Source organism: Chrysochloris asiatica, unplaced genomic scaffold, assembly GCF_000296735.1.
Source record: "Chrysochloris asiatica unplaced genomic scaffold, ChrAsi1.0 scaffold00007, whole genome shotgun sequence".
Classification (NCBI taxonomy): Eukaryota; Metazoa; Chordata; class Mammalia; order Afrosoricida; family Chrysochloridae; genus Chrysochloris; species Chrysochloris asiatica.
Genome location: NW_006408525.1, coordinates 29,683,724 through 29,704,798, shown reverse-complemented (window position 1 = coordinate 29,704,798; position 21,075 = coordinate 29,683,724). Strand labels below are relative to the sequence as shown.

The following is a 21,075-nucleotide window of genomic DNA, read 5'->3' as shown; positions in this document are numbered from 1 at the left end:
AGTATGCATGGATGGGCGGCTAGCAGCCAGCTTCCTGCTGTCTGTTTGCAGCTTTGTGGTTCGCCTGGTGGGCTTGGAGTGCCCTCCCAAACACCAGACCACATAGTCCTCCAAAAATAAACATTTTATATCAACATTAGGCTTTGCTTCTGTGTTCTCCCCATGGGGCACTTTGCCATTGGCTGGGATTGTTCCTGGCTTGCTGAAGGACTGTGTCTTTGGTAAACGGTATCTCGCTCCTCCTATCGTCTTGTTCCTTTGGCTCTTTTTTTCAAAAATCTCAGTCCTCCTTCTGGTATCTAGCCTCAATCCCTCTTCTTAGAGCTTGTCTTTTCATTCCACCTTTGATGCAGCTCTTTTTGGTGAAATCTTTGGCCAAATGCAACTAGAGGGAGTGTCCACTATGAGGATGAGCATTATCTTCATCTCACAGATGAGGAATTGAGGCCCTGAGAAGGTAAGTAGCTTGCCTAAAGCCACAGAGCACATTGCTGTCTAGATTCCAAGTCAGGCTGTCTAATGCCCGAGCCTGATGTGTACTAGAATGACCTAGCTCCTTAGAGCATTGGTTCTGTCACGGCCCTTAGTGTGCTAAGATGATTTCCTAATTGCTTATCTGCTCATTCATCCAGACACCACCTGACAGGAAACACCCCAGCAGCCAGAGTGGGACTTAGCACACAGTGTCTAAAGAAACCTATAGGCTTTAGACTCAGCCCTGAAGGTTTGCGGTCCTGTTGAGACTGAGACTCCACGTGTCTCCAGTGGGCCTAGGGGAAATATTCAAGTCTGGGCTTTTAGACCAAAACCACCTTCTGATGGCTTTGTCTTGTCAGTAAAGGGTGAGCAGCTGTTTGCTGAGCCTGGCTCTGAGCTCGGCTTGGAAGGATATCTGTGGTAGGGGCATCCAGGGAGCGGAAGCTGGGCTGTGGAATGGAGAATATTCCCTACCTCTGGGGGCTGCTGACATGCAGGTGAAGGAGAGGGCAGCAGCGTTCCTCCTTGGGACCTTCCACCTTACTTAGTTCTCTTAGTCCCTGGTCCCCAGCCCTCATCCATGATCTTGCTTTCTAAGAGCCGAGGCTAATTTCCTTTCAAACGTGAGCTAACTCTTAGACAAATATTTGTGTTTTAATCAGGGCCTCCTGAAAAGTCGCAAGACCAAAAGGAACTAAAATGGGTGGTGGGGTATCAGGAAAGGGACCCTCAAAATAGGAGAGGCTACAGAGAACAGCCCCCTCAAGGCTCCTCTGAATGGAGTCCTCTACGTCAAGCCCCTCCCCCATCTCAAGGCTGAGACTTGATCATCTGGTTGTGGCTCTGAGCAAGTGGAAGTCTTGGGCCAATCCCCCTCTTTCCTGTGCTTACTTTCAGTGCGCCCACCTCGGTAGAGTCAAGCGGGGCTGCCTGCTGCTCTACCGGGTCCTGACTGGCAGACTCCACCCCAGTAGGCATGGCTTCGGGGTGGGTTCATCTCCAGCAGGCTTGGCTTCGGTTCACCCTGGCTGTCCCAGGGACTGCAAAGCCTGTGGTAAGAGTCAGCTACCTGGGTCAGAAGCTGGCTTGCAGAAGGAGTCTGGCAGCCCCTTGGCATGGTTAACCAGCTCATAGGAGTCCCGGATATCGGCTAGGCCGAACCAGAAGAAGATCCACTGTTTGTTGGAGAAGCTGCCATCGCTGTGTTTGAAGTACCTGGAAGAGGGTGGGTTAAGGGCAAGGCACCTTTAGGGTACTGCCGGTGTACTCTCACTGCTTCTTTAAAAAGCGTACGTTGACGACCTATCTAGGCTTCCTCACAGAGACGTAGCCAAGGTTCAGAGAAGTTAGGTAACTGGCCAGGGTCACACAATGCCTTGGCTGGGCAGTAATGGGGAGAGGTTCTTGTTCACCTTTTTGAGCCCACGGAGCAAGGTAGCAGGGGACGAGGGGCTAGTTACTGAAGCAAAGTGAGGAGAGGTATCGGGAGTGAGAGACAGTGAGCCAAGAGTTGGGCCTGAAGGGTTAGGACTTGTGGGGAAGAGCTGTGGAGGCAGGCAGTACCACTCTCTTCTAGGGGTGCTCAGAAAGATTCCTCTGAGGAATGTCCGGTGCTGTGTGTGGTCTATCCTCTGGAAAATGTGGGGCCACACTAGGTAGGGCCTTTGTGGGAGAAGAGAGGGAAGTGGGGTGTCTGCTCTTATCCTGGGACATGGTTGACCAGAGCCAGAGAGGAGAGGAGGGGTGGAATCCAGCCAGAGCTGGGACGGTGGGACCTACCAGGGGTTGATTGGGTTGGTGACTCGGGAGCGCCAGAAGAGAGTCTGCAGGTCCCGCCGCAGGCATTCCCATAGCATCTGGCCTGAGCCTTGGCCCTGGCGGCTGGAGCTCACCACAAACTTGTCCAGGTATGGGGTGCCTCCCAGCACCGGCTCTGTGGTCAAAATGGCGGCTGCGTTGTACCTGGTGTAACGGGGAAGAGGTCGGCTGGGAGTTTACCTGGGCCCAGAGCTGCCAGGCTCTTTCCCTCGCCCCTGCCCACTGAGGCTCACAGGCTCACCCCTCAGAGACATAGATGGAGTGCAGCCGTGGGCGCAGCGTGGCCAGGTAGTCATCCCGGAGCTTCCTGCCAAAGCTGGTGTTGATCAGGTTCACCAGGCGGCCCAGGTCCAGGCTGTCCAGGCTCCGCACTCGCAGCGTCCGTTCTGCATTCTTGAACAGTGTCCCGGACCCTGGGGGCATGACAGAGGGCAAGGGGGCTAGTTTAGCTCCAGGTCTAGCCACCCACTCTGGTCTGTGCTACCAGGGCCAGGTTCTTAGAAGAGGACAGGTGGGATAATTGCCCTCATTAGGAGATGGCCATGGTGAAAGGACCTCTGTCATCTGCACAGACTGGGTGTTACTCTCACGCCAGGAGATGCTTTTCCCAGGAAGTCTGTCCTCTAAATCCCACCCGTTTCCTAGGTAGTGCCATCCGCTGGTGGTGTTAGGTGCCAGTAGAGCTGGCTTTGAGTCAAATCAACAGAACAAAGTAGTCCTGCACTGTTCTCACGATCATTGCATGATTAAGCCCACTGTGGCAAGCCATGTCATTGAGGGGCTTCCTCTTTTTCACGGACCCTCTACATTACCAAGCATAATGTCCTTCTCCAGGAACTGCCCCTCCTGATAGCATGTTCAAAGTATGTAAGACAAAGTCTTGCAGTCCTAGCTATCTGTCTGTTTTTTACCTTCCAAGACAGATTTGTTCTTTCTTTTGGCTGATTATGTGTAGTACATTCAGTATTCTCCACTAACATCATAATTCAAAGGCATCAATTCTTATTCAACCTTCTTTAGTCACTGCTGAGGTTTTGCATGCGTATGAAGCTATCAAAAATACATAGCTTGGGACATACCAGATCTGAATCTTTAAAGTGACATCTTTACTTTTTAACATTTTAAGGAAGTCCTTTGCAGCAGATCTGCTCAATGCAATGCAGTGTTTGATTTTTTGGTTACTGCTTCTATGGGTGTTTGGTTCTGATTCATAGTGACCCTGTATAGGGTTTCCAAGGAGCACCAACTTTGTGGTTAGCAGTACTGTGCTTATCCTATAGTGGCCCAGCATGACTCCTATTTCTAATCCAGTGTGTCTTCCCAAATCCTGTCCCCCAACCTCCATCCTCTCCTACCAGCCCAAGCCCCGCCCATCCACCTTACCCACCTCCCTCAGGGCAGAAAACCATTACTGTGGTATCTATGGCTTCTGAACTGGCTGGTCAGCCACTTCTGTTCCCGACTGGCCCTGTGACCCACTGCTGCCCGCCAGCGACCCCTCACCCTTGTTGCTGAAGAGCTCCGTGAGCACTGTGCTGGCGGCAGTGATGACGGCTGAGGAGTCGTGGGGCAAACGGCTAAGCACTTCCACAATGAGCCGTATCTGCTGCCGCTCTTTGGTGCTCACCCACTCTGCGTTAGTGACCAGGTCCAGGTCCGCGGGCAGGTTCACGTTATTTAAGACCTGTGGCCGAAAGAAAGGGTGTGACCCTCCCGCCCACTGTTAGCCCCAGACACACTTCCTTGACTCCCAGACTGCGCCCTGACTCCATGGACCTCCTCGTCCCTGACACTTTTACCTTGACTTCCAGAGCCCTCAGCCAGGGAGAGCTCAGATTCGGACCTCAGAGGCTGAGCTGTATTTGAAAATAACTCCTTTCGATTCTCCAGGCCCACCACTTAAGACGAATTCCGGGGCCCCTTGGGGAGGTATGCAGGGGGAGCTGCAGGCTGGGTAGTGAGGGAGGAGACCTCAAGAGGAAACACACCTTGCGGCTGGCGTCGCGCAGGCCGCCTGTGGTATTGAGGAAGATGATTTTGGTGGGCTGTAGCGCTTTGGCCAGCGCCGCCGTCACCTCCAGCGAGTCCAGGAGCACAGAGCGGCGCGCAGACGTCTCCCCGATGGGGCACAGGATGGGGATACTGCCGGACTCCAGGCACCACTGCAGCAGGTCTGCCTCCACCGAGACGATGCCACCATAGCTGTAGGCCACATGTGGTGCTCGACAAGGCCTCCCTCCCTAGGCCGTCCTGGTGGGGGCAGGGCAGGAAGGGCTGGCACTAACCTGGCATGGGGGGCGGGTTCAGCGGCGCCCAGCACTGATCCGCCTCCAAAAAAGGGCACTGCGGTGGCGGCATTGTGTCGAAGGGCATCCACCAGTACCTTACAGCTCTGCGCCAGTTGGGCCTTGGCCTCCCAAAAGGAGAGACAGCCCGAGGGCGCTGTAGGGGCAGGCAGTCCGAGGACCACCAGCGGCTTCATGTCCATGCGCTGCAGGAAGGCCAGGGCGAAAGCCAGGCTGGATACAGTCTCCTGGCACTGGAGCACCTCCTCATCCACCTACCAAGGTGTGGCGTTCAGAGGGGCGACTGGGGCCCTGAGCCCCTTGCACACCTCCCTCAAAGTCGTTTGCTCCTAGAACGTGCTCTGCCCCCAGGACTCACTGCTCCTTCCAGAACTCCAGCCTTCCAAGGAACTGTCAGCCTCCACTTATGGCCAACGAGCCCACCTGCTTGCCCTTTGCCCGTTTGGTCCTGCCATCCCCTATCTCACACCAGTGGCCTTGGACTCTGGGACACACTGGGGGGAGGAGTGACGCTGGCGACTCCTGTCCACTTTCCCATAACTGCACTCGCGAAGAGGGATGCCTTAGAGCAACACACCTAACAGGTTGGGGTCCCCTGGTTCTTCACTCGGTGAAACGCATCTATCAGGGTTCTGCTGCGGCCCTTCCAGGTTCCGCTGCTCAAGGTCCACAACCAGCCCTGCTCTGCCTGAGTAAATGTCGCCACCCCTAACCCCTCACTGTGACACAGGCCGACGCTGGCGCTCACCTCGATGACCGCGAAGGGCTTGTCGGAGGAGTGGTGGCAGGTCTGGAACTGCGTGAGCCAGTGGCGCGCCTCCCCGGGACTGGCCCCACACTGGTTCAAAAAGGCCTGGATGTCCCGTTGCACCAGCGAACGGCGGGCAGGGTGCTCGGGGGCCACGAGCGGTGCGGAGGGCGGACTCCACGACGGCTCCTCTGCGGCAGGAGGCGGGACGGCGTCTTCCGCGCCCTCGGCTTCCTCGCTCCGGGGCTGGGCTGGCACTCCGGCGGTGCTGAGCCGGCGCCCGGGACTGGCGCTCCCAGCCGCCCGCCGCCGCGCGCTGCCGCTCAGCCTCCGGGCGCCCTCTGGGCCGCGCAACAGCCCACCCGCAGCGACCGCCCGCATGGCCCATGCCACCCTCACCGTCGCCATGACAAACCTGCTAGCCCCTACAGGGGTGACCGTCTGTTGGAGCTCCCGGCTCTGGGAGGCTCTTAACCTGTCTAGGGCGGGGCTGGATCCGTCAGGGGCGGGCCAAGACAGGGACCCAGAGTCACCTTTGGGCGCGATCGAGGAGGGTCACGTCATAGGGGTTGGGTTCCCAGGCGGCCCCGCCTTAGAGGAGGAGGGTACCCACTAACGAGAATCACGAGGCTAAGTGTGGCGGGGTGTCTTTAATCTGCTGCCAAGGCTGGTTCCAGGAAAGGACCCCAGGATGACTTTTGTGTCTGCAGGGACATGAAAAGGGCAGATAATTAAAGGAGGTCTTTGGGCTTAGGGCCAGTAGGGAGCCCTGGTCTCACTCACAGTGCCTTTGAGCTCAGCTGCCACCCTGAAGGTCAGTAAATCAAAGCCTCTCCAGGAGAATAATGTGGCAGTCTGCTTCTGTAAAGATGGTTAATATTGTTTCCGAGGAGCGGCTGGTTGGCTTGAACCATCAACCTTGAGGTTAGCAGTCTAGTGCTTTATCTTACAGCGCCAAACCAGGACTCCCATCAGGAGATCATATGAGGGCAGTTCTACCCTGTCATATAGGGTAACTATATGACATACAGCATCTGGTTTGTTGTCTAGGGCTAGAAGGGAGAAAAGGTAGCAGAACTCAGGATTTGCAAGGGAATAAAGACCAGGAGGTAAAATGGAGAAGAGGGAAGGAGGTGCCTGCTGAGCTCTCAGAAGATTCCTACCATCACGAAGCTACCAGAGATTGCCAGACTCCAGCCGCTGAAGGATTTTGTTATATCCTTGAATCACTCGTATTAGCATTAAACTCTGTCTTTAATCTTTTAAAACTGAAAACAGTTCAACTCCAGATCCATGCTCTAAGCAAGATTTGAAAAGAACTTGAAAGATGAAAATTTCACAGGATATGATTCAATGTTACTTAATACTGTGGTCATGTGCGTGACAACCTTGTGCACCATTCATTAGACACACCCTACCCTCTGTGTTTCAGGAGCTCTGGTAGCGTAGTGGTTATGAGTTGGGCTGTGAACCTTAAGGTCAGCAGTTCGAAACTACCAGCTGTTCTGTGGGAGAAAGATGAGGCTTTCTACTTCTGTAAAGATTTACAGCCTTGAAAACACTGTACAAGGTCACTATGAATCGGAACTGACTCCACAGTGCATATACACCCCCCCCCTTCTGTGTTTAAACAGGAGGAAACAGCAGCCCTATAGGGGAAGTGACTTGGCCAAGGTCACACAGCTCTTATGACCGGACCCAAGTAACCCCAACCTTCACTCTGCTGCTTCCTTTGATTTTGTGCTCCCCATGCTGGGAGTCAGGGCTTTAGAGGTTCTGCCTAAAGGGGAGAGAATAGCCTCAACTTCTCTGCTTCTCCGCTGAGCATCCTAGAGAGCATCCTAGAGCATGCTGGGTGAGTACACTGAGCCCTTCCTGGGTCTCCCCCACCGACGCACACCAACACACACACACACTGTCCTAGGCAGGAGACTCCAGAGGAGAGGGAGAACGACGACTTTTCTGATCTCTGATGTCCTCCATTAGCGTTTCCATTTTCTGGCTTAGAAATCATGTACCAAGGCAGGAGTGAAGCCATGGCAGGTATGATCTGCCCCTCCTCCCATCCCCTTAGCATTTCTCCCAGGGTCTACTTTCTCTTCCTTCTTTACTGCTCCCTCTATCCCCTATAGGAACCCTGGTGACTCAATGGGTTAAGCACTTGGCTGCTAACCTCAAGATCAGTGGTTCAAACCTACTAGCTGTTCTTTAGGAGAAAGATGAGGCTGTCTACTTCCATAAAGACCAATGGTGTCAGAAATCCTAATTTCTGTTCTGGCCTACGGGGTCGATATGACTCAGAATAGACTCCACGGAAGTAGGTTCTATTCCCTCCACAGGCCAACTCCCCAGAATCCTCCAGAGGAGGTCGTCCTAACCCCTTGGGCATCCTGGATTTTCTTCTCCAAGCTCCTCCCCACCCTCACAGCCCGCAGCCTCAAATGCAGCATCCTCTTCCAGGGCCCTCCACCCCTTCCGACCTCTCTCCATTTAGGACTCTGTTTCCACTCTTTCCCTCTGTAATGGATTGAACTGTGTCCCCCGCAAAATGTGTGTTGTAAATTCTACCCTCTGTGGTTATATGTCTGTGATTAGAATCCTATTTGGGGACGTGTTGTTTTTGTTACATTAATGAGGCAGGGTTATTACAGGGTGTGTTTTCAGTCAATCTTTTACAAGATATAAAAGGAGCAGATTGAGGAAGGAGAGATGAGGTAGGGTAGATAGATGCCCTGCAACATGAAGATCACAAAAGAGTCAAACCTCCCCCAAGAGTTGACAAACAGGAAAACCTTCCCTATAGCTGATGCCCTAAATTCAGATTTCTGTCTCAAACCTACTGCTGATCCTTGGAAACCCTATCCAGGGTCGTTATGAGTCAGAACCAACTCGACGGCACTTAACAACAACAAACTGAGAAGGAGTCCTGGTGTGGAGCTATAGGATAAGCATTGGACTGCTAATCACAACATTGGAAGTTCAAAACCACCAGCCACTCTTTGGAAAGCCTATACAGGGTTACTATGAGTCTGAAAGGATTCGACAACACACAACAACAAACTGAGAAAAGGAACTAGTTTTTGTTAAAGCCATCCACTTGTGGTATGAATTATAGCAGTCGTGGTGTGGCGCTGTAGGCTAAACCAACCAACCGCTCCCCAGAAACCCTATTGTTGTTGTTATGAGCCATGGAGTCGGTTCTGACTGTACAGGGTTTCCGAGGCTGTAGATCTTTATGGGAGCAGAAAGCCTCATCTTTCTCCCGCGGAACGGAACATCTTTCTCCTGCGGAACAGCTGGTAGTTTCGAACTGCTGACCCTGAGGTTAGCAGCCCAATTCATAACCACTATGCTACCAGAGCTCCTTAGAAACCCTATACAGGATCGCTATTAGTCAGAAGCGACTTGACGGCACTTAACAATAACAACAACAACAACGAGATAACTAAGACAGCATCCATCGCTGCTCCCAAGCCAGATGCATTCCCCTTCCAGGTCTTTTCCCTCAAGAGGATGCTGAAGTGCAGACCAGACTACCACAGGGGATGGCAGTACTAAAAGAACTGTCTATACATTTTTTTGTATATATTGTCTATACAATGTTTCATATATTTTGTATATATTGTCTGTACAATGTTTCAGATATTTTGTATATATTGTCTATATAATGTTTCATATATTTTGTATATATTGTCTGTACAATGTTTCATATATTTTGTATATAGTTTCATATATTTTGTATATATTGGCTATACAATGTTTCATCAGAGAGGAAGCCACGACCACCAGGACAGAAGAGCCAGGAGTGGGATCCCTGCACTGTGCGGCTCCTAGGTCCAAGGAGAAATGGATGTAAGAATAGATGGAGTTCTGCAAGGAATGCTGGGTTTACGGATACCGGAAGGAGACGAGGACCATTCTCAGCTGGCATTCTGAATCTGCATGTCTAGCCTGGTAAGCTGTAAGAGAGTAGATTTCTGTTTGTTAGTTAAAGCAACAACTGAAACAAAAACTTTCAGCAGAAATTTATTATTTTTAATAAAAATATCCCAGTAATTAGTTATAACAACAAAAATAGTTTTTGTAAACCTAGTATCATATACATTCAAGGTTAAAATTCTATGCCAATTTACTTCTTGAGCCTTCTAATATGCTCCACTCAGAGATATCATTATTACCTGTTACAACGATGCTTTGAATCAAGTGTTGTTGTTTTTTCTGCAGATGCTACACACATGCACTGTGACTTCTGTGGCTTTCGATCAGCACTGGACTCTGAACCACAAGGTCGGCAGTTCAAATCCACCAGCTGCTCCTCTGAAACTCTATACAAGGCCGCTATGAGTTGGAACCAACTCGACGACACTTAACAACAACAAAGTGTTTTTATAGTCTCTGATTTTGTAAAATTTTCTAGTGTTTTAGCTACAATGTTGTGGTAACTAGTGTTTATGAACCTCAATAACTTTTTTTGTGTGAATAAGGTAATAAATAAAAAGGAGAAAAATAAAAATAGGTTTCCTACTAATAATGTAACTAATAATATAATTCAATGTAAAAAGATTTTATGAATCAATTTTGTTGTTAGTATTCATATAATCTAATATCAGTTACTGATAATGTTATAACTAATAAGGTTATAATTCAATGTAAAAAGATTTTATAAAACAATTTTGTTGTTAGTATTCATACAACCTAATAAATATTGCATTTAAACAATTTACAACTATATTTATCATAGATTATTCTGAGATGAAAATTGATAGTAAATATTACTAAGGATGCAGTATGGTCTGGTACCATACAAAAGGGGGAGGGAATGCACTATAAGTTACCACACTGGGTGACACCCATCCTGGGAGAATCCTGTCTCCTTCCTGGGAGGGCAAAAGCTGCTTCTCCCCTCACACCGAACCTCTCTGAGGGGAGCAGCTGGACTTGATGGCAGGGCTGATGTCACCTTCCCCAGACTGGGGGCTGCCAGAGGGCCACCCATTTCAGTAAGCACAGACAACATCAGCCCCATGTACCCTGTGTCAAAGATGCAGTTGTTTCCAACTCTCTTGGGCTTCAGCCCAGGGGGCTGTGTCCCTAGGCAGCCAATGGGGTCCATGGATGCCCCAGTGGATGATTAACTCCAGGCCCAGTGACCCTAGGTCCACTGTGTTCTTGTCACCTTTCTCTAGAGGAAGGCCATTCTCTGGCTGGAGAGCTGGCCCTGATTTCTGGAGGAGATGAGTGTGAGTGTACCAGGGTCAGCAGCTCTCTCTGACCCATCTCCCTCACTGTTGTGTGACTCCAGCTGGAATGTTAGCCACCCCCCCACCCCCCCACCCCGGCAGTTCACCCCTGTTGTTTTGTTAGTACAGCAGATCCTGTCATCACTGTGGCCAGAATCAGGGCCCTGCCTTCTCACCAGGTCTTGGTCTTGCAGATGCTGAGAGCAAAGACCCTCTCACTTCCCCCAACACCTCCCCGAACTGGAAGTTGGTTTGAGGGTCTAAGACTTTGCTCTCAGTGGGGTCCTACTTGGCTGCAACTCAGCGCAGGAGGGCCTGAAGGTGACAGGAATTGGGGCCAGGGGAGGACCAATGTTGACAGCTGGCAGTCCCATGTCACAGCCCTGAGGGAAGATGTGCCCTCAGACAGAGAGAGCACACACAGGGGAGACTCACAACCTCCCTAGGGAAGCACAGAGACAGGTGTACACGTCGAGGGGTACTGAGTATGGACACATGGGGTACAGATAGGTACAGACAGCTTCCCTCACACGTTTGCACAAAGAAGTGTGCACGCCTCAGATGCCATGTTGCATGTTGGAATGTGCCCACATACACATACAAAGACACTAGGAATACACGAAACTATAACCAGCTTTATTTATTACCAAGAAGCCCTGGTGGCATGATAGAAAAGCACTGGGCTGCTAACTGCATGGTTGGTAGTTCAAACCCACCAGCTGCTTCGTGGGAGAAAGATGAGGCTTCCTGTTCCCTTAAAGATTTACAGTTATGAGTCGGAAATCACTCGATGGTAGTGCGTTTGGTTTTGATTTTATTCACTGACAACTACTGAGATATGAATGTACAGACTTGCAGATATACACACATGCACAGAGACACGTATACATGTCAAAGAGACAGCACTCAAACCTTAGACTGTACCTACATCTACCCATATACAGAGACACACACTCACATTCATGCCCACACGCACGCAAATACTCAGACACACACACCCTGATGAAATGCTACACAGACTCCAGGGTACTAACACACACATCAAGACACAACCCGAGAAGCACAGTTCTCCCCGGAGTGTGCCTGCTTACCCTTACCCGCAGACACAGACGCACTCAGGTTAGTCAAAGGTAGATGCAGGGCACACTCACTAGACCAAAAGGCTGGTATGTAAATCAGCCCTCCCTCAATTCCACGATGTGGTTAATAACTGGAAAAAGACACAGCTTTGAAGTCTGGTCTCACTTTAGGTTTACAACCACAAACCACAAATCCCTGATTCATTCAGTTTCTTTTCCAAACAATGATTTTTCACTTTTTTTTCTCTTCCCAAACCCCTAGCAACTTCTTTACAAATAGCTTCCTCCTTCAGGAGAAAATGGAAGCTTCCAGAAAGGACTTTCAGAGCCCTCCCCCCATCTCAGCCTCTGCATCCATGCCTCCGCTTTCTTCCTGTGACCATAAATGAACTGCCCTTCTCCATCTAAAGATAGTCCCTCCACTGGCATGGTTGGAACAAGTCTCTCCTCTATGGCTCCATACCAAGCCATGGTATTTTCAATAACTTCATATGCACATAAAAGTTGGACAGTGAATAAGGAAGACTGTAGTAGAATTGATGCATTTGAATTATGGTATTGGAGGAGAATATTGAAAGTACCATGGGCAGCCAAAAGAGCAAACAGATCTGTGTTGGATGAAATATAGCCATAATACTCCTTGGAAGCCAGGATGGTCAAACTTCCATCTCTTATACTTTGGACCAATCCCAGTCCCTGGAGAAGGATATCACGTTTGGTAAAGTGGAGGGTTGAAGGAAAAGAGTAAGACCCCCCCAACAAGATGGATTGACACTGGTGGCTGGCAACAGCCATAATTAATTAAGGAATTAAAATAAATAAACTGAGACATATTAATTGAGGAATTAAATAAATGAGACATGGGGAAACCTGGGCATAGAAGAATTCATTGTTTTAGCAGAGCTATGATGAATTATTTTCTTTGCATGGCAGAGCCGCAAAGTTATTTCTATGCACAGACCCCTAGTTAAATTTTTCTCTTGTTAAATCATTCTCTGATTTATTCATGATTTTATTAGTATCCCTTTTTACTTGAGATCTTTGACTCTCCTACACGTTGGTATATTTTTATTAAAAGTTAGAAGCCACACATTAGCTACATTTTATTCTACTTGTAATCTTAGGTAGTTTTAATACTTATATTAAAAATGTTCTTAAGACTGCTAGGAGACAGGATTTGTCAATTGAATTACTACCAGCTTAGGTTTCGTGATTGTAAACATTCTTCCTTGTAGCCTTAGTTTAAGGCAATAAAGAATCCCACAGCCATAAATAGGGCTGTGGGTACAAGAATTTCTAAAAACATTTAGACTATAGATAAAGGCTATGGGTATATACAGATACTAAATAAAAAGTCTGACTTAGACGTTCTTAAATTAATGATCAGTAAATTAGAATTGTTTTTCATAGCCTCAGTTTCCCTGATAAGTGATGCTTTTGTAGGCTATAAACAGATAGTGTATGGAAGAAGTTAATGGAGAGTTAATTGCACCCAACAACTAAAATTAACAAGACTTAACAGACAAAGGTTAAGAAACATATAAAGGTTAACTTGCTTCTCAGAGAAAAGAATAGATTTATATAGGAACAAATGTTTAACTAAAAGGTTTCAAGGCGCCTGAATGTCTCCTATGCCTTGCGATAATGTCTTTGCTGTAACTTCTCATCCCTATTGTAAATTTAAGAATTGTAAATCACGAGGAATGTGCCCCAAGATAGATTGTACCTTGATGTCATTGATTACTATGAATGCAATGTTTTCTGTAATGGTATATAAGGGGTTGTAAGATAGAACAAAGAGATGAGAAGAAAGGAATATGAGGTGGAAAGGAGACGAGACAAGAATGGAGGGAAGATAGAGGGAGTAATATAGAGAAGAAGCAGGGAGTGGAGTAGTGAAAGTAGTAATGTAGATAATTAGGAGGAGTAGTGTAGAAAGAAAAAGAATGAGAGTAATGTAGAGAAAGAAACAGTAAAGAATGGAGGGAGGGGAAGCTAGTAAAGAAGAGGAAGAGATGAGCAGGAGAGGAAAGAATGAAAACAGGAGCAGGGGAAGGGAGAGACGCAGAAGAGATGAGCAGGAGAGAAAAGAATGAGCAGGAGGGTAAAAAAATGAGCAGGGCAGTAAAGAATGAGAGAAGTAGAGTAGTAGAGTAGTATAGAAATGGGAAGAATAAAGCATGTAATAAGAAGATTTTGAATTTATCATGACCCATGACTCCGTGTAATCCCTTAATCACCGACGCCGCACACGTCTTTGGAAAAAACCCTGAAATAAGTATGCCAGGGCAGGCTCTTGGCAGGCAGCAGAGATGAGGCTGGCCTAGGACTGGGCAGTGTTTCGTTCTGTTGTGCATAGGGTCACTATGAGTCAGTACTGACTCAATGGCATCTAACAACAACATGGCTCCGTTATCAAACGTTCCCTCTTTAGTGGATCATTTCATCAGCACATAAACACAGCCATTTCTCCATGTAATAAAGCCTTTCTCTTGATCTGATTTCCTGCCTCCATCCTCCACTCCCTGGTCAACTAACTCCTGCCCATTTTCTTGCTCCCTTTAGCTTCAAATTTCCTGCAAATAGTTGAACAAACTTGCCACCTCTAGTTCTTCTTTCCATGCTGCTACTTCTTGGGCTGCAAAGGTTTGGGCAAGTCATTTAACTTCCCTGAGCCTCGGTTTTCTCACCTGTAAAATGGGAGCAAAGAGAATCAATTTCATTACATTACAGTGAGTATTAAAAAAATCGCTGTGGGCATGGAGTTGGTCAAATAGACTTTGGAAAGCATAGGAGAATTTGAACATAAAGGATTTCTGAAATACTAATTTTTTTTTAAGGTGTGAAATGATTCTGTGTTAAGTTTTTTAAAAAAATAGTCCATACCAATTAGTATACATACTGAAATATTCATGGATGAAATGCTAAAATGTGTTGAATTTGCTTCAAAATAATCCTGTTGCTAAGTGCTGTCAAGTCTGTTCCGACTTATAGTGACCCTGTATTGGGTTTCCAAGAAGCAGCTGGTGGGTTTGAATTGCTGAACTTGTGGTTCACAGTCTAGTTCTAATCCTACAGTGCCATACCAGGAATCCCAAAATAATCCTAGAGGGAAGAAAAAGGTGGGGGAGAAGGACAGAAAAAAAAAAAAAAAAATCTAGTCATGAGTTAATACTTGGTGAAGTTGATGGCAAAGATGTGGGATTTATTACACTATCTCTCTACTTTTATACGGGAGCATTGTGGCTCCCTACACTGCGGTCCGCGGTTTGAGCCCGCCAGCCACTCTGTGGGAGACAGGTGAGGCTTTCTGCTCCTTCTAAGACTTAAACCCCTCAGAAACACTGGACAGCGTCACTGTGAGTCAAAAATGGACTCAACGGCACTTAACAACAACAACTATATATATGAGCATTTTCAAGATACAAAGTGAATGAGTTTATATATGTATGAGTGCCCAGCCTGATGTAATAGAGACAATAAATTCTGGTTTGTGTCTTCTAGGCATCATTTTTCTCCAATGTGTTATATGTGGAATACCAAGTACCAAACTCCACAGACAATATGAAAGTCAGCCAAAAAGTATTGCTGCAAGACCATTGTTGCTGTTGTTAAGTGCTTTTGAGTTGGTTCCGACCCATGGCGACCCTGGATTGGATTTCCGAGGAGCAGCTAGTGAGCTTGAACTGTTGACCTTGCAGATCAAATTGACTTTTCAGTTCAGTGCATTCACCCACAGTGCCAAACCAGGACTCTATAGGAGACCATTGTTGTTGTTGTTGTTGTTACGTGCTGTGGAGTTGGTTTTAACTCATAGCGACCCTATACAGGGTTTCCAAGGCTGTAAATCTTTACGGGAGCAGAAAGCCTCATCTTTCTCCCACGTAACGGCTGGTAGTTTTGAACTGCTGACCTTGCCGTTCGCAGTCTGATTCGTAACCACTACGCTACCAGAGCTCCTTTAGGAGACCATAGAAACCTTTATTAAACAAAACTATTGAAGGAGTCTTGGTGTGGCACTGTGGGTTAAATGCGCCAGACTGCAAGACCATTTGAACTACAAGGTCGGTGGTTCAAGTTCACCAGTTGCCCCTTGGAAACCCTATACAGGGTCGCCGTGGGTCAGAACTGACTTGACGGCACTTAACAACAACATCCAAATGTGAAGCTATTAAAAGGAGGGGAGTGGTTGACTTTGCAGGCCAGGAGGGGAGGTCCCTGGGACCATCAACGGAGAAGAGCAGAGTGCGGGACCCTACCCAGAGAAACAGTGACATCAAAGATGGAGGCAGAGATGATGATGTGGAGAGATGAAATGGCCAAGAACTCTAGACCCAGAGAGGGAGAGGGGGCTGTGTGCTGATAACCAGGGAGGCAGGCTTGCAGGGTGTACCCTTTGGTTAGTTGACGATGCATGGAGGGGATTGTAATCATGGCAATTTAATGATATGCAATAGGATGAATGTTAAGCTAATGTCCTCCCATGTAAACTATCACATAATTCACAATAAAAGTTAAAAAAAAATCTGAAGCTATTATTTCTCAACATAGTCAATTCTGAAGGTAGTGTATTTATCTCCTTAGCCCTTCCCTGAAGAATTCTGCACTCTTTGATTTGCACTGTGTCAAAATAGCACTTTCAAATCGTGTTCCTTTGGAATGTTCTTAGAGTTTGGGGAACAAAAAAGAAGTCTGGAGGGGCAACACCAAGTCCATAGGGCGGATGGGGTAAGGTTTCCCAATGACATTTTTGTAGGACAATCCTTGCTATCCTCCAAGAAAGAGCAGGTGCTTTGTTATGATGGAAAAATGTTCCTGAGCACAATTTTCCTGGCCTTTTCCTCATTAATGCAGTTTTCAATTGTCTCAAAACTTCATAATAAACTCCTGTAATCACTTTGTGTAGTTTAAGAAAATCTATCAAGATATTTCCCCAAATAGTTGCCATAATCTTCTGAGTTAATGTCTCTGCCTGGAATGTAACTGGTCCAGCAGATCCCTTCAGAAGTCACTGTTTCGATTGGATCTTAAAAGACTGATGGAAAGATTAACTCGGAGCTAGCTGATCTTTGTGGTTTGCTTTTGGCATCTAAAGCTTGCTGAAGTCAAGATGTTTCCTTACTATGGGAACTGCCGAACCATGTGAGATCCCAGTTCAGTAACTATGGCACTAACAATACTTCATCAGACTTCAGACTGAGTTTCTTCATTCATCCAGGTTGACAGCCTTCCCTTGCCTGGTTCATTTTTGAAGTCTTCCTGACCTTCCTTTAAACACTTGATCCAGCTAAAACTGCTGTAAATTTGTTGCAGAGCTTCAGTGGGGAAGATGTTCACTTGAGTTTTGCTAAAAATGTGATATTATCCCTGAACTCAAAATAGTTTTTTTTTTCCCCATGGCACAAAAAGTCCTTTTTTAAAAAGAGCTCTGGTAGTGTAGTGGTTACAAATCGGGCTGCTAATCTGGTAGCGTAGTGGTTACGAATCGGGCTGCGAACCTTAAGGTCAGCAGTTCGAAACTACCAGCCGCTCCGCGGGAGAAAGATGAGGCTTTCTACTCCCGTAAAGATTTACACCCTCGGAAACCCTGTACAGGGTCGCTATGGGTCGGACCCGACTCCACGGCACATAACAACAACAACAACAACAATCTCACGGTCAGCAGTTTGAAACTACCAGCTGTTCTGCAGGAGAACGATGAGGCTTTCTGCTCCCGTAAAGATTTACAGCCTCCAAAACCCTGTACAGGGTCGCTATGAGTCGGAACCAACTCCACGGCACACAACAACAATAAATAAAGAGACTAAGACAAGTATATTACCAAGAGAACTTGTCTGCAGTGATCCACCGATCAGAGAAACATTTAAATGCATTTTGTTTTGTTCATGTGTGAACTGGAATCCTAGTAGCAATTCTTTTTAAACTTACTCTTTCCTAAATTGCATAAGGAAACCCTTTCAATTTAGGGATTTCAGATATTCCGTTTCAAGAGTTCCATGAGTCTTATGTCCAGCAGGTGGCGCCTTACTTCCAATCTCTCTCTAAAGTGTGTCTTTTGCCGGCTTGTTGATTTGGAACTCAGCCTCTCGATAGATTGAGTAGAACCGCCCCTAAGGTTTCTAAGGTGGTAATCTTTGTGGAAGCAGAATGCTTCGTCTTTCTACTATGGAGTGGTTGATGGGTTCGAATTGCTGATTTTTCAGTTTGTAATTGAGCTCTTGACGTTCTGGACCTGTCAAGGAGGCAGCCCCCAGGGTGGGGAGGTAGGTGGGAAAGATGGCAGAGGGTTGGGGAAGAGCCAGGGGTGAGGCATGAGCATGGAAGCTTCTGGAGAAATTATGGCTGACGAATGAAGCAGACTATTCTTAAGTGTAAGGAGCTCTGGTGGCGTAGTGGTTACAAGTCAGGCTGCTAACCTCAAGGTCATCAGTTTGAAACTATCATCTACTCCATGGGAGAAAGATGAGGCTTTCTGCTCCTGTAATGATTTAGAAACCTCAGACCCTATACAGGGTCACTATGAGTCGAAACTGACTCCACAGCACACCACCACCACCATACTGAAGTGTGGTCTATGGGGATACCTGCACACTGGTTGGACTCCTGGTGTGACGCTTCAGGTTTATGCACTGGACTGCAAAGTTGGCTTGAACCCTAAGGTTGGCAGTTCAAGCTTACCAGCCACTCCTAGGAAATCCTATACAGGGTCACTATGGGTTGGAACCAATACTATGGCACTTAACAACAACAATGGCAACACTTGCACACTGGTTAGAAATGCAGAATCTGGTGCCCATCCTATGCCCATCAGAGTTTGCATCTTAGTAAGATCCCCAGGGAATCATCAGTATGTTCATTAAAGTTTAATAAGTCATGGCGCAGAGATGTGCACTGGTTCCTAGGAGTTCAGAGACAGGGCTTTCAATATGGGATGGCCTGAGTGAGAGAGAGACAAAGGTGGAGATGTTGGGGTGCAGTTGGTGACTGAGGGAGCATGGCATCTTGTGTGTCCACGTGTGTGGACAGAGTGTTGTTTGGGATTCACAATTAAGACGATGTAGTGATAGGTGGACTCTTGGTGTGGTACTGTAGGATAAATACTGGGCTGTGAATCATAAGGTCAGTGGTTCAAACCAACCAGCTGCTCCTTGGAAACCCTGTACAGGATTGCTATGAGTTGGAACCAACTCGACGGCGCTTAAGAACAGCAACAACAGTGCTAGGTGGTACTTCTGTGTCCCATGACTGAAATTTCCCTGAGGGGTGTCCATCTGCGTGTTCTTCAGTGAGAGCGGAGAATGTAAAGGTGTTGCATGTCTGTGCGTGAAATGCCGACATATATGAGGTCAGGTGTGGGACATCTCATTGGAGAGAAGAGTGTCTGAAATGTTTTACTATAGTCCAAGAGTTAACATCTATCACTCATCTGTCAGGAGAATTGATGCATTTGAGTTATGGTGTTGGAGAAGATTATTGACAGTCAGAAGAACAAACCCGTCTGTGTTGGAAGAAGTACAGCCAGAATGCTCCTTAGAAGCCAGGATGGCGAGACTTCGTTTCTCATCCTGCGAACATATTATTAGAAGGGACCAGTCCCTGGAGAAGGACATCATGCTTGGTAAAGTGGAAGGTCAGTGAAAAAGAAGAAGACCCCTAACAAAATGGGTTGGCACAGTGGTAGCAGCCAGCGTAGCAACAGTTGTGAAGAACCAGGCAGTGTTTTGTTCTGTTGTGCATAGATGAGTTGGAACAGACTCAGCGGCACCTAACAACAACATGAGTAGGTGTGGGTATGAAAAACACACGCACAGGTCAAAGCATATCAAGTACGTATGCTGTTTTTATATGTTAAAAACCATCTATTGATGGAAATTTCATATGGTTCAACCTAGTACTGGTAAGTGTATGTATTAATATGATGTTTATATGTGAGTAGGGGATTTTGTGGTACCGGGATGTAGTAAACTGTCATAATGTTGAATATTCAATTTCAGACTCAGGAAACGTAGGGCGCAGTCCACACCCTGAAACACTCCAGAGGACACGGATTCCACTTTATACTTTTAGGCTGCAAGTATAAGCTATCGCCACTAGGCGGCGGTGCCGGCCAGGCCACGTTGGTTGCAGATCAGGCTGTTTCCGGAGAGGCTGTGCTTTATACGCTGGCAGTACGTAGAGCCCGGGAGTCCAGCAACCCGCCGACGGCCGAATGGAAACCGGTTGGGACAGCGAGTCTGGAGGCCACTTCCTGGTTGCTTCGCGTTTAAGCTAACCGCTCTTCTCCTGGACCCAGATTATACCCGCCCTAACCTTCACCCCCCAACGCTGGATCACCCACCTGAGTTCACTCCAGCACCTCTCAGCTCCTAGACAGAGCCCTCTGCTCTCGCTACAGGGAGCGCACCCCAAAACGGGTCTTCACTTGTGTCTAATATATCAGGGGCAGAGGCATTAAGAAGAGTTGTCGTTAAGTGCTGTCGATTCCGACTCAGACCTTGTAGTTCCAAGCAACTTTGCAGTCCAGTGCATTAACCCTCAGCGCCACAAATTGCGGGCGTAGAAAGCCTCGTGAAACCTCATCCTTCTCCCATAGAGCGAATGGTGGCTCGAACCATTGACTTTGTGCTTCGCAGTTCAGTGTTTATCATACAGAGAGTGGGAAGGGGTGGATGTGGAAGGTCAGGGGCAAAGGTGAAGGGAAGATTGAGGTCAATGCTGTGGATGCTTGCAAGTTGAAGAGGGGAGTGACCTAAAGATTTAGGGGGAGGTTGGAGCAGGAAAGGGAGGAACCCCAGACAGAGAATGAGGGTCCTGGCAGTGGGAATGTAGAGAGGGGATGATGGTGTTATAGTTAAAGCATACTTCTTTTGTAGAAAACTTTTTTTTTTTTTTTGCGCATATATGTTATAGCAGCTTTAGTCAAAATAGCTAACTGTACATCACTTGGTGAATAGACAAATGGTTGCATATCTCTATAGTAGAATTTTGTTAGGTGCCATAGAGTCGGTTTCCACTCATAGCAATCCTATGTACAACGGAACAAAACACAACCTGGTCCTCACGGTTGTTATATTTGAACCCATTGCTACTGCCGCCGTGTCAATTCGTCTTGTTGAAGGGTTTCTTCTTTTTCAGTGACCTTCCACTTACCAAGCAGGATACCCTTCTCCAGGGACTGGTACCTTCTGAGCACAGGTCCAAAGAATGAGAGACGAAGTCTTGCCATCTTCACATCTAAAGGAGCATTCGGGTCATACTTCTCTTAGAACAGATTCGTGGTTCCTCTGGCAGCCCACGGCACTTTCAATCGTCTTCACTAATTCAAATGCATCTATTCTTCACTGGTCTTCCTTATTCATTGTCTAACTTTCACATGTATATGGTGGTGTGCTTTGGAGTTGGTTCTG

The 21,075-nt window shown here is 47.4% G+C and overlaps 1 protein-coding gene across 1 annotated transcript; it reads right to left on the bottom strand.

Moving 5' to 3' along the window:
* Nucleotides 1–1,538: 1,538 nt before the first annotated feature.
* Nucleotides 1,539–5,757, bottom strand: NAGS (N-acetylglutamate synthase). The gene is made up of 7 exons (XM_006832720.1): nt 5,350–5,757; nt 4,581–4,855; nt 4,284–4,497; nt 3,799–3,979; nt 2,537–2,708; nt 2,257–2,439; nt 1,539–1,692 (listed from the first exon to the last, which is right to left on the bottom strand). Exons 1-7 carry the CDS (start codon nt 5,755–5,757, stop codon nt 1,539–1,541), a joined length of 1,587 nt encoding a protein of 528 aa, XP_006832784.1.
* Nucleotides 5,758–21,075: the final 15,318 nt, after the last annotated feature.

Excerpts from the sequence above, each read along its gene's own strand:
- NAGS (XM_006832720.1), bottom strand. The coding sequence starts at position 5,757 with ATGGCGACGGTGAGGGTGGCATGGGCCATGCGGGCGGTCGCTGCGGGT. Across the intron at positions 4,856-5,349 it reads AGCCCTTCGCGGTCATCGAG|GTGGATGAGGAGGTGCTCCA; the intron begins GTGAGCGCCAGC and ends ACACCTTGGTAG. Across the intron at positions 4,498-4,580 it reads GAACCCGCCCCCCATGCCAG|CTATGGTGGCATCGTCTCGG; the intron begins GTTAGTGCCAGC and ends TGTGGCCTACAG.